We start from the raw sequence: 13685 nt of genomic DNA, 5'->3' as shown, positions 1-13685 counted from the left end.
GCAGAGCTCACGGCCCTTCCCTTCGTTTCGTTTGCTGTGTTTGTTCCTGGCGGCGGCCGTCCTTTCCTTTTCCCCACCCTCTTCCATGGGGCTTTGGACGCAGCTGTGCGCTCCGTGTTGGGTCTCACTGCGTTTTATAGGATGTCAGCTGAGGGTAGAAAGCCAAGAAGTTGCGCCCTAGTATTTAAGCGGATGGATAAGGAGCTGACCCCCCTCTCTGGGTGGGAATTTCCGAGGTGTCCCTCTCTGAAACACTGCAAAAAGCAAACTGGGAGCCTCCCAGTTTGCTGAATGGGGGAACTTCCTTGCAAGAAGAAGCAAAGCAGGGCCGGGAGGACGTGGTCACTGCGTGGTGCTGAAGTGGGGAGTGGGTCAGGTCTTGGGGAATGGGTCTGTGCTCCAAAATGGTCCCCAGGCACAGCTGGGCCGCCAGCTTCCCAGCGTGCACACAGGGATTCCTGGTGCAGCCTGTGATGATGGTGTTGGGCTTTCACCCTTGCTCTTCTGTTTCTGAGACGGAGGTGGGGGATGGGGGGGGAGAGGGAAGGGTGTGTGGGCACCGCCGTGGAGTTCTGGATGCAGGGAATGTTTGCTGAGTTGGGAAAGAGCAGAGGGAGTGTTTGCACTGCATGCTTGGGTCATTGCAACATCGCCGATTGCACAGCTGCTGCGAGCCCACGGTTTGGGCATCTGGGGGGGGGGGGGGGTGAGATGGTGGTGGGGCCTTTTCTGATGGAGAGGCTGGCGGGTGCTGCGGCGGTTGCAGAGCTCACTTTGCAGGGGTGCAGCTGTTATCGGAGGAACTGGTGCTGAACAGGCTGAGGTGCTGGGATGCGGGCTGCCCGCTCGGCCCTCCGTTATCTGCCTGCTGCATGCATCCTGCACAACGTCCCCCTGCTGCTATCGTCTGCAGTGCCTCCTGGCAGGGCTTGCACGGTCGCTGGGGACGAGCCAGGGTCGCACCCCCAGGGATGGGGCACCCCCAGCTCTGCGGGCAGCTGTGCCAGCTCCTCACCACACTCACTGTCAAAACAATTCCCCCCTAGCACCTAACCTTAAACTCCCCTCTTTGAGCTTAAAGCCGTTCCCCGTTGTCCCGTCGCTGTGACCCGATGCTGGGGTGCATGGGGACGGAGGGATGCGCAGTCACGGCAGCTGGAGGCTCCCTGCAGAAGTGCTTTTCCTTCCTTCCTTCCTTCCTTCCTTCCTTCCTTCCATCCTTGAGCTGTGTATCTGGGCAGTGCTTGAATCACGCCAGCCCCTCCGTAATCGAGTTTCCTTCCATTGCTCCCGGTTCCATCCGCCGCAGCTCTGCTGCTGTGCCGCTGGACGGGGTGTGCGGGGGGAGCACCCCGCTACATCGGGGCATGATGCCTGCTCAAAAAAACCCACCTTTTGCTTTCCTTCATTCCCTCCCTTAGGAGGGTGGGGATGCTGGGGTCGCGGTGGCAGCGGCGGTTGTAGGGCCAGGACTGGGGAAACGGTTGCAGCTGGAGCAGGAGGGATGTATGTGCAGCAGTGCAAGGGGCACCGCAGCAATGAATTAGATTGCTAAGTGCTAGTTGAGTAATCCCATTAACGCTGAAAAGAGCTTCCTTCCTAGAGCTTGCTGAAGAGCAAAGGCAGCGACTTCCACGCCCGCGAGGCTTTGTCCTTGCTGGGGGTGCTGCCTTGGTTCTGCAGAGCAAAGGCAGTCAGTGATCATCCTGAGCAAGGGTGTGTTGGGCAGCTGTGCCCTGCATTGCATCCTACGTTGCATTTTAGGGACATGGTGGTGATGGGTGACATCCCATGTTGCATTTTAGGAATGTGGTGGTGATGGGTGACATCCCATGTTGCATTTTAGGGACGTGGTGGTGATGGGTGACATCCTGCATTGCATTTTAGGGACATGGTGGTGATGGGTGACATCCTACATTGCAATTTAGGGGACGTGGTGGTGATGGGTGACATCCCGTGTTGCATTTTAGGGATGTGGTGGTGATGGGTGACATCCCGTGTTGCATTTTAGGAACATGGTGGTGATGGGTGACATCCTACATTGCAATTTAGGGGACGTGGGTAGTACACGTGGTGGTGATGGGTCAGCGGCTGGACTTGCTGATCTTGGAGGTCTTTTCCAACCTTGGTGGTTCTAGGAGTGGTTCTCGAGTGGTTCTGTGAATGGTTCCTAGAACCACCAAGGTTGGAAAAGACCTCCAGGATCAAGCAGTTCAATGGGTTTCTTATAGCTGGCCTCCTGCAGGGCACGTGATTAAAACCCCTTATTGAATCTTTCGAGCACCACGAGCATCAGGTTGCTGATGGCAGCCGATTGCAGCAGGCTGGTAATGGTTTTTAGAGGCTGTTTGTGTGCTTCCAAGTATAATTTTTCAGGCCCTATAACCAAAGGGCAGAAGGACTTTTTCTTTTTTAATCCTTTTCCATTTAAAATCCCAGTGTACGCTCCCAAATTCCCCAAACCACACCAACAAAGAGATTGCTCCTGACCCCGTCACCCAGCAGAATCCACCAGCACTTTGGCCTGACCCCAGATAAATGGAAACAGCTCACTTTCTGCCTTTTTTTTTTTTTTTTTTTTCCATGATTGTCCAAGAAGGAGTGGCTTTGGCATGTTCAAAGGAATCTGGGTGTATGGAGGTCAGCACAAGCAGGGGGTGGTGCTGGCAGGTCCCACCCCGCAGGGATCAGTAGATGGATGTGTGTATGTGTATAAGGTCATGTGTGTATATATACAGAGCTGTACCCATATACACACATTTAACAAGGGGGAGCATGTGTATTTATGTGGGCACATGTGCTGTGTGTGTATCAATATCATATATATGATAAATACATATGTGTGTGATACATATGTGTGTGATACGTATGTATATGATACCCATATATGTGATATATCATATATACACACACTATTATATACACGTACATATATAAAAATGGTCTATATGTGTATGTGTGTGTATATAGAGAATCACAGAATCATTAAAATTGGAGAGGACCACTAAGATCATCGAGTCCAACCATCAACTCCTCATCACCATGCCCACTAAACCATGCCACTGTATGGGTAAAGATAGGTGTGTGTTTTCCTATGTGGGTAAACAGGAAGATATGCATACACACACACACACACTATACTTACCCATATATATGTATAAACTGACATAGTCATATGTACACTTGTGTATTTATATGTATGGATATGTTATGTGTGTATATATGTGTGTGTGTGTATGGGGCCCATCCTGCAGCCCCATCCCTTCCCGTGCTGCTGCAGCCCTGGGTTCCTCTGCAGGAATTCATCCCACAAAAATCCCCTTTTTGCAGGTGGCTCTGCTCAGGCTGTGATTTGGTTTCCACTCTTATGCTGTACTGTATGTCTGTGACATTTCTACGTATGGATCTGTTTGTGCATCATCACGGGTGTGCATATATGATATAAATACATAGATGTGTATGTGTGTATGCATGACATGAATGTGTATATATGTAAATTTCAGATGCATAATACTTAATATATGACATATTGATATATGTAATGTATATATATATATAATTTTATATCCATATTATGTATCTTGCATGCATACTATGCTATATCCTTGAATTCTTATCGTTATATGCATATGGGTCCATGTTAACGGGTCCATATGGATGTGTATGGGTCCATATGTATTTATAGATATACCATGTGTGTAGATAGATATCGTGCCAAACAGACTCCTCAGGCTCCTGCAGGAGCTTTTTAATCGTCCCCAGCCCAAATATCAGCCCTGTGTGGTTGGCTGTGGGCGAGGAGGAGGACGAGGGCCTGCAGCAGCAGGAGGACAGGGGATATCCCAAAACGAGGAGGCAGAGGCGGTGTTTGTGTGACACTGGGGTCTTGTGTGTGACTGCCATGGAGTCACCCATGGAATCCTCCCCCGGGCAGGCGCTGGTGAACTTGCAGTGTCCCTTGTTATTTTCTGCTGCGTGAATCTCCAGTGGGAACCACTGGGAGTGGAAACACGCCAATGGAATTGGAAGGCGCCCACTGGGATCGTAGAGTGGCTGAGGTTGGAAGGGACCTTAAAGATCATCTCATTCCAGCCCCAAGGACATCACAGCTTGGTGTTCAGCCCTCAGCTTGCTTGCTGCTAACCGTTTCCAAGGCTCCTTTATGCACAGCTACCCCACGGGCTGCTCCCTGGCCATCTCACCATGAACCCGAAGTGTTAATTGCTCCCAGGCTGTGCATGCCATGCCTGAGAGGTTAATCTGCAGCAAGAACCCAAATCCCCTCCTGCGCCCTGTTACACATAAATGTTACTGATTCAGAATGCTTTTTTTGTTCCCTACCCCGCAGACTCCAGTGCCAACCTGTTAAGCTTCCAGTCGGGCACAAGTTGGACCTCATTACCAAAGTCCATTGTAATGATTTCTCAGATTTTTCTGAGAGTAGCCAAGGCTTGTGCAAGTTTGCATGCTTTTCTATATTTGGTTTTGTTTAATTTGATTGTACAAAGCTGCTGAAAAGTCCAGCTTAGCATTTCTCCTTTCTGGCTGCGTGATTATGCCGTTTTGCCACCAGTTAAAAGGAAAAAGATTCTGCTTTTCTCAATAATCCCGAAGTTGAGATCCCGATGCGAGACAGGGACCAAAAACCCCATTTGTTGTCCCATGCCACAGGGCTTTGGGTCCGGGCTGGTGGCCACAGAGTGGCAATGGCAATGGGTGACAGCTGGTGGCTTTCACATGGCTCCTATATGGGAATCCAAGGTCACAGGGGGGTCTGGGGCAGAAAGTTGCCTTAGTGTCATGCCAGGTTCCGACCCAGAAAGTGCCTTGGTTTTAAACCTCTTTTTTACAGCGGAAATTGAAGTAATCCTACAAAATCCATAAGCTCCAAACTTCCTGGTAACCCCATTCCGAGGGCAGAAGTGTGTCCATTACATCCTGCATCCTCCTGGAGCTCTCCTCTGCCTACCCACGTGACGTCCTGCAGCAACGCTTGGGTTTCCCCTTGGAAGGAGTGCTTTAGTTCCCCTCATGGCTGCTGATGCACCCCAGTGGTTTCGGATATTCTGAGCCTAAGGAGAGCTTTGCAAAATGCAGCTTCCACTTCGAATCATAGAATATCCCAAGTAGGAAGGGACCCCCAAGGGCCATCGAGCCCACTTCTTTCCTTTGAGTCACTTTTGGGAGTTTTCCAGTTTCATTTGCAGGAACTGAAAGACTTGGCAGGAAGCTTATTTAATTCCATTTAACTTTGTTTAATTCTGTTTTCTGTGCACGTGCAGGCGGCTGGGCTCACCTTTGGGTAGCGTGGGTGTGGGGGCAGGGCAAGCCAACAGCTGATACCAAACACTAAAGTGAAAATCCCTCCTGGGAACGCGATGAGTTGGCCACGAGCCCCTTGGTGTCCCATTAACTGGGACCACATGGACCCAGTGTGGCTCCTCGCTGCTTTTCCTCCTGCCTAGCCCATTTCTGGGTCAGTGGTAGAACTGTAGGATGGTTTTGGGTTGGACGGGATCCTGTTGTCCTGCATGGTGTGCAAGGAGCATCCTTTTATTGGGCATTGCTGGAAGCAACAACCGGTGGAGATGAGGAGGCAGCGGCACCCTTCAGACCCATTGGTACATCCCATAGCAAACAACTCATCCCTAAGCAAAAAGCTCATCTCCGAGGTGGCTGTGTGGAGCGCAAGCAGTGATTTCTGTCTTTTGAAGGTTAATTCTGCTCTTGGTTTTAATGGGTGGAATGGCATCTTTGTTGCAGATGTCAAGAAGGACTGGTCGGACCACGCGCTCTGGTGGGAAAAGAAGAAGACGTGGCTCCTCAAAACGCACTGGACGTTGGACAAGTATGGCATCCAGGCTGACGCCAAGCTGCAGTTCACACCGCAGCACAAACTGCTCCGCCTGCAGCTGCCCAACATGAAGTACGTGAAGGTGAAGGTCAACTTCTCCGACAGAGTCTTCAAGGCGGTTTCCGACATCTGCAAAACCTTCAGTGAGTACCGTGTCTTTCATTTGTGCTCTTCTCCGGTAAAACTCGTTCAATCACTGCTCAGTTCCACCTTCAAGCGCTCAGCACCCAACCTGGGGACCAAGCAGCCCGAGCGTCTGCTCCTCGTGCCTTTCAGTTCCCATCTTCTGTGTGTTAATACCTAAAGAGCACTGTGGACGTAACCCACAAAGGGATGCGTTTTCCATGCTTAGTGCTGTTTCCCAACAGGGCTGCTCTCAGTGTTGCACAGGGCAGGGCAGCAGCACCCTGCTCTCTGGTAGTTACGGGTGCTGGGTTGTGCTTTTTCCTTGTTTTTTTTGCAAACGTATGTGCTAGATGAAAAACAAGCCCTGCTGTAGGAAATGTGCCAGATCCCCAGGTCCTCTTCTAGGAGAAAATGGTATCAGAGATTAAGTGATGGTGCTCTGCTATAAAACTGTCTGGTGGAAGGAAGCAGCTGATTCTCCTTCCTTCCTCCCTGGTTTCCTTCAGTAAGAAGCCCCAAGAGGGGTGGATCATTTGCTATAGCAGATGTGCAGTGCTTGCCCGGGACTCCTGCTTCCAAGCACTGCTTTTTACCGATCTTCCCAAATTTCTTATCCCCCACCCCCCGCCCCCAAATATGGGGCATGGTTGCTCAGCTCGGAGGGACCGAGTGATGCCCACGCTGCTGTAGTAAATCTATTTCTGCTCTCCTAGAGCAGCTCTGGTTACTCTTGGCTGACCCAGTTGTGTGACGGAGCAGGAAGCTGGAAGGGAGCTGTTACGACACTCGCTGAGCCGGTGTATATATATAGCTGATGATGAATCCTGAGAGGGCTCTGTGCTATTTCTTTCCTGTTTTGGGTTTAGTTGGGTTTTTGGGTTGGTTTTGGTTTGGGTTTTGTTTGGGTTTTTTTTTTTTTGAGTTTTATTTTGATAAATATTGGGAACATTCTCCTTAAAACAGAAAACGCTTAGGCAGCGTTCTTGCCAAGCAGATTTGGCATCCCACCCCCATCTCCCATTGCATCTCCCATTGCCTTTTCCAATACCTTGCTAGACAGCGAGGCTGTGAGCGTCTGCTCTGCTGCTGCTGAATCTAGCAGTGAGTCACGTCGGGAAATTCTGCTAGAGCTAATCACGTAACGAGAGCGCAGAGCAGCCAGAACCTTACATGGGCCTGAAGCAGCTCTTGATTTAACTCCAGGCCTCCCTGTGTATTTATGAGCAGCGGGATAACGCTAATATTTAAAGATGTGCGAAGAGGGGAAAGCTGCTCGGAGAGCTGCAGCTGAGGAGCACAGGGAGCGCTTTGACAGCTGTCATGGGCATTCCTCCCAGGTGCTGAGATACCTGGTGGTGGGGAAGGAACAAAAGGAGGGTTTGGCTCAAACCCTGCTCTTGCCATGCCCAAGCTGTTGGATGGCAGATGGGAGCTGTGAGGCTGAATGCGGGGGCTGCTGCTTGTTTAGCCTTTCTCCTGGTGCGTGCTGGAAGCCAGATGTTCGGCAGAGCTCAGCGTGGGCAAGGGGAGGACGGGACTGGAGGCCCTTCATGGGGATGTATGGACACCTTCCTGTCTGGTTTTATGTACAGATATATATATATCTGCTAAATATATATAGGATGCATATATATATATATATATATATATATATATATAGAATCATAGGTTGGAGAAGACCTCCAAGATCCCCAAGTCCAAGCCCAGCCCACCCCACCATGCCCACATCCCTCAGTGCCACATCCCCACGGCTCTGGAACACCCCCAGGGACAGTGACCCCACCACTCCCTGGGCAGCTGTGCCAGTGCAGCACTGCTCTTTCAGAGAAGAAATGTTTCCTAATTGCCTCCCTCAGGAAAACCGAGCGCATATTTCAAGGTAGAAAGGGAAAGAGGTAATCCCGGCTCTAACGTAGCTCTTTTCTCTGAAAATCCCTTCATTTCTAAAATTACAGTCCACTGTGGCCTGCCTGAACCAATGTTCAGCAGAGAGAATTGTGTTTGTGAGTCACTCATCGCTTGGCTCTATTTGCTGTCTTTGCCCCCAGAGCATCTAATTACGTACTTGACTAATTTTAACATATGGCGTGATTAAGGAGTAATTGTAAGTAATTCCTCCTGTCGCCAGGACTCTAGCTGGTTGCATCTACAAAGTACTCCATAAGCAAGCAGGATCACGCTTGCATATGTTATTTAGGCCGTGCTTTTGCTTATTTTGCCTCTAAGTGATAGGATGTGCCAAGATTTAGAGTTCACAACCCCAAAGATTGGGAATTCGACCCAAAAGACTGGGGATTCCTCAAACTGTGCAGTCGTGTTTTGTTGTGCCTGTGCTTGGCAAGCCACGGAGGCTGCTCACACTGGGCACTAGATGCAGGCTGCTGTTGTGCAGAGAAAGCCTGGGAAAGAGGATGGAAGGGGATGTGTCTGCTGTAGAGCTGTGGTGCATATGGTGTATTTCCAGTTGGACTCGATGATCTTAGTGGTTTTTTCCAGCCTCAAGGATTCCGTGGTTCTTGGTGATTCCACGCAGCAGGGCAACGATTCTGCCACAGCTTTTGTTCTGCACTTGGTGTCAAATCAGGGAGCGACGGGGAAGGAAGGAAGGAGGTTGACATCTGCGGAGTGTTTCTGCCCAGTGTGAAGCGGCCTTTGGTCCTCGAAATGGCTTTTCTCCAGCGTGGTGCCTGAGATTTGCATTTCTGTCTCAGGCTGCAAAAGGGGGATTGGTGTTTTAGCAGATGGGGATTGCTGTCAGAGCTATGTGAAGGGGGAATGAGAGCAGCCTCCACTGCAGAGCTGGCCCCTTAGGACTGGCCAGCGAGGCTGCTTCTGTTCTGCATCTCTCTTAATTAAAGTGAGAGCATTATTGCTGCTGCCTCCTGGAATACAGCATGTCACCACTGGGATTTCTTCTGAGAGCCCGTAATCTGCAGATGGAAACGGCCTCAGAGAGCAGGGCTCACCTCTGGGGATCCCGGGGGTGGATGTGAGAAGATGCTGGAGCCTCTTGCACGTCCCCCAGTGTCAGTGGAGGTCGTGTGAAGCCAGAAAAAGAGATCTCGTTCCCAATGGAGCAGCCCCTGCGTTGCCCTGCAGCCGGTGGGGAGGATGGAGCGGGAGGAGGGTGGAGCGGGCAGCCCGGCTCTGGCCCTGGCTGTGTGCCCGCTGGGAGGGCAGGCTTTGGTCTGCAGTCAGAGACCACAGAAAGAGAAAGTAAAACTTCCCCTTTTCGGTTCGGGGATTGCCGAGGAATGGGGATGTGGCGCTGCTTAGGAGTGCCCTGGGTGGCTCTCTCCCATCGCTGCCCTGCTGGGGAGGTTTTCCTGCTCGGCAGGCAACCTAGAAAGCGTGTAAATGCAATTCAGCCTGCTGCATTGGTGTGGGGGGGGTCAGGTTGGATATTAGGAAACATTTCTTCTCAGAAAGAGCAGTGCTGCACTGGCACAGCTGCCCAGGAGTGGGGGGGGTCACTGTCCCTGGGGGTGTTCCAGAGCCATGGAGATGTAGCACTGAGGGACATGGGCAGTGGGCATGGTGAGCTGGGCTGGGCTTGGACTTGGCGATATTGGAGCTCTTCTCCAACCAGCTCCTGCTGAGCAATTATCCCGTGCAACTGCAGACAGACAGATCCTCTTCCCCATCACACCATCGCTCTGTGGTTACAGAGGATGCTTTCCATCTGCTTTCTCCTTAAGCTGTTCCCTGCGGGCTCCCCGTGCTGCTCTGTAGCTTCTCTCCCTGTATCCTGGGAGCAGCGATGGTTTCCAGGCAGGATGTGCTGCTGCTGGGCACATGGGAGAGGAAAAGCAAACAGAGCTGCAAGCGGGGAGGCTTTTTTCCCATGCCTCTGCATTTCCTGCCCCAGCAGCACTGCGAGCGTCCCAGAAAGGGAGAGTTATTGTGGCGGGTGAAAGCTCGTGTCCGTCTCGCGTTCTTTCTCCTATTCCTTACTGGTTCCCAGAGAGTGGTGGTCAGTGGCTCAGTGTCCGGATGGAGATCATGACGAGTGGCAGCTGATTGTGCCCTTCTTGTCCCCAGCCACCGCCTGCAACCCGAGACGCGGTGCCGGTGGCATTTGGGAGCAGCGCGGTGCGAGCCTGGGCGAGGTGTCACCCCCGGGCTGTCTAGACGCCGAATATGACCCTACCTCATTTATTTATTTATTTATTTATTTTTTTGCCTCTCTTTATAAATGGTCTCTCCTCCGGTACAGAATGTCCTCTGCCTTCTGAAGTATTTGTAATATTTCCACGCCCTCGGATGCCAAAAAAACTTCTATAAAAAGCTGCTGTTTCTGCAAAAGTGAAGCCCGTTGGTCCTCCCGGGGCTCTGCCCAACCCCTTTAGCACGTGGAGCGCTGCTGACCGCGTTGGGAAAGCCACAGTGCAGAGCTGGGGACGTGGGACAGCCACCCCTCTGCCCAGAGCTGGGGCTGCCCCATCCCTGAAGGTGCCCGAGGCCATGGATGGGGTGGATGAGCTGGGGGGGCCCCCAGCTCCTGGCAGGGGGTTGGAACTGGGTGATCTTGTAGGTCCCTTCCGACCAACCCATGCCGTGATTTTATGATTTAAACTATTTTTTTTCTTCCTTCGTGCCCAGCTGGAAAACAAAGCAGCGTTTCTCCTCAAATACTGGGACCAATTCAGGGTTTTGCACGCGAGCAGCTGGGGGAAGCGGTGCTGGGATGCTGGGCAGCACGTAGGGATGCTCAGAGGCGTCCCTCCCGTCCCAGCCCCTGGGCAGGGCTTGCTGCCTTCTGCTACCGCCAGCAGAGGTTTGGCAGTAGCGCAGCTATTTCTAAATATGTCTAGGGGATGGGTGTGGAAGGAAATCTTACCATTTAGAGAGCCTGCCAAATTGCAGTGGACTCAGCTTTTTAAATCGCAAAGGCCGAGCGTGCCGCTGCCAACTTCTTCATTTTTTCGCTCTATTTTATTGCTCTCCCGTACTCAGCCGCCGCGTTCGTGTAGAATCCGGATGAGCCCCAGGAACCGGACCGCGAGCAACGTAATGAGACGGAGCCACAAAGCAGCCCAAATGGAAAAAACTCTTCCCCCTCCTTCCCCCCCATCCCCGTCCCCATTCTGCTGTCGAGCAGCGTCAGGTCGTGTGTCACCGCATGAGTCAGTGGATTTTTTCATCCTTACTCTTCTGTTGACAGAGCCCCTTTAAATAGATGTTCATCCCAAAGCCATGAGGAGCTGCTGGCAGCCCAGCTCCGTGCCTGCTCGAGGATTATTCTCTTTATGGCCCGATGTAGAGGCTCTAAGTGGATTTATTCTCTTGTTTGTGGCCCTTCATCGAATGAGTTTAATTTGACTTCAGAAACTTCAGGGAAAGGCTTGAAGTGCTGTCTGGGCTCCAGAAGGCATCCGGATAACTGGAGGCTGGGGATTTCATCCCACTCATGGAAAAACCATCCAAACATTCACTGTTGGGCTCCTCCTGTCCCTCCCTTTTTATTCGCTTTACGCTAATGCTGAGCTCCATCAGTGCTGTCTCCTTCCTCTTCCTACTCTTCCTCATGGGCACCTCTGGTCCAGTGCCACCTGGTTTCAGCTCTGGGCACCATTCAGCATCAGTAAGTTGGCAGATGACAGCAAGTTGTTAGGAAGTGTCGATCTGCCTGAGGGTGGGAAGGCCCTACAGAGGGATCTGATGGGTTGATCGATGGGCTGAGGCCAATGGGATGAGGTTCACCAAGACCAAGGGCCAGGTCCTGCGCTTGGGTGGTGGAGTCTCCATCCCTGGAGGTGCTCAAGGACCATGGAGATGTGGCACTGAGGGACGTGGGCATGGTGGGGCGGGGTTGGGCTTGGGGATCTGGGAGGTCTTTTCCAGCCTCAGCCCTATGATCAGGGCTCCCCAGCGCACCGTTATCAGGCAATTTTGCAGAGCTCTGCTCCAGCAGCGCGCCGTTCATCCAGCGCTCGGGTTTTCCGCATGGAATTTGGGAAGGCAGAGCCCGTGCCAGGGGCAGCCCTGGTTTTGCTCTGCAGCACATCAGGTGGCTCACGGGATGTCCTGACCGAGCTGCTGGCCCACGACTGCGATGCAGAGCTTGGCTTTGGCCCAGATAAATATTTAAGCAGCCGGGCAGCTGAAGAACCCGTAATAAAATGTTCTGAATGTGCTATGGGCGAGGAGCTGCTCCGCCGTCAGATGCTGCAGCACCGCGGTACAGCCACGCTCTTATCTGCAGGCGTTCCCAATGCTATGCGCTGCTTTTTATTTTTTTATTGCCTTGGGTTTGTTTTGCAGAGCTGTATCTTGAATGAGTTAAAGATAAGGCCCTGATACCTGGTTCTGTCAGCTTAAGGCATGAGACAGAATTTGCTGATTCCCTCCCAAAAAATGTAGTTGGAAATCTGTAATGGGAGAGATGTGGGTTTTGAGGTCTCGTTTTTCTAGGAATCGTCATGTTGAAGTGCAAAGGCTGTAATTTTTATGAGTCATTGGTTCGAGGCCTTGGTTATCCAGTGCAGAAATATCCCACTTCAAAACACAGTTCCCAGCTGAGGGCAACTGGATGGAAATTAAAGCGAGGATTTCCCCTAGATGCTGTGTGTGCTGCAAGGAAAATGATGGAGTTTTCAGTGCTTCAAGAGCAAGGCTAGCCAGCTGTCTGGCATTTTAGGGTAGCCAGAAACGGGGTGGAAAAGGGAATGGTAACTTCTTCAGAGGGTGTGCTTTCCTGGTCTATCAAAACTGGGTACTGGATGTATTGCAGTGGGCAACACCGTTGGTAGGTGGATGGCTGGACTAGATGATCTTAAAGGTCCTTTCCAACCTTAATGATTCTGTGATTCTAGGCAGTGTGATTTCCCATGATTTTAAATTTGCGGGAAGTTGATGTATCCTGAGGCGGTGCTTCCAGTGGATCATGCCATCTTGGATGTGGACAAAGGAGCAAAATCCTTCTTTGCTTCCAAAACCTGTGGGTTTTGCTCCTGCCTCTGCTTTCCCATGGTTGTGATGCACCTTGGTGTTAAAGTTGCAGCAGCTGCGTAGTTTGCTTGATGGATTTGCTCCAAAAATGGTGTAAATTTGGAATTTTACAGCCGGCAGAGCAGCTATTTTCCTTCAAAGCCAGTTTTCCGGGACCAGTCAGTGCGGCATCCTGCAGAGAAGGAGGATTTCATCCCAGCGCTGCTGCTCATCTCTGGGCAGGAGATAAATGGGCACAGCTGGGCTGGGAGGGCCGTGCATGGGCTGGAGCAGAGAGGAGAGATTTCACGGGAAGGAAAGGCCAAGAGTTTGTCTGCAACAACACAGCACAGGCACGGCTGGGCTCTCCATAGGCAGCACCCAGCGGGATGCGCTGCTTCCAGCCGCGCCGGAGAGGGAGCAGCCGAGATTTCACATGCTTGCACAAGATGTAGAAATTGAAATGCTAAATGGATCATGATCATTTACAGTAATTTCGAGCAGACGTCGCCAATGCCATCTGTCTTGTGTGTACAGACGAGGAGTCTCTCTTTAAACAAACACAGTCCCGGCGGACGGTAACAAAAGGAGAAATTGAAGAGCAAACATCGCGCCGCTCGGAGGTCAGCGCTGCAGCTTTCAGGACCCTCAGTGGGAGCTGAGGTGGGGGGAGATGCAGACAGAGCGGATTTGCTTGGCTTTGGGGCTGGGAGTCCCCACCTGGGAGTGGTATTTTGCCCCAGAGGAACATCTCCAGCCAACGGCTTTCTCCAGG

General features: G+C 51.6%; 1 protein-coding gene across 4 annotated transcripts in view; it reads left to right on the top strand.

Annotated features, from left to right (window-relative positions):
• The window catches only part of FERMT2 (fermitin family member 2), a 37502-nt gene that overhangs the window by 6315 nt on the left and 17502 nt on the right, over positions 1 to 13685 (top strand). For all 4 annotated transcript variants that reach the window (XM_021401997.1, XM_021401998.1, XM_021401999.1 and 1 more), the window contains exon 3: positions 5764 to 5997. In XM_021401997.1, coding sequence (XP_021257672.1) covers positions 5764 to 5997 — 234 coding nt within the window. The remainder of the gene's footprint in view (positions 1 to 5763; positions 5998 to 13685) is intronic.

Source organism: Numida meleagris, chromosome 6 (assembly GCF_002078875.1).
Source record: "Numida meleagris isolate 19003 breed g44 Domestic line chromosome 6, NumMel1.0, whole genome shotgun sequence".
NCBI classification, from domain to species: Eukaryota; Metazoa; Chordata; class Aves; order Galliformes; family Numididae; genus Numida; species Numida meleagris.
Note: the sequence above shows the minus strand (reverse complement) of the source record. Positions and strands in the feature narration are given on the sequence as shown.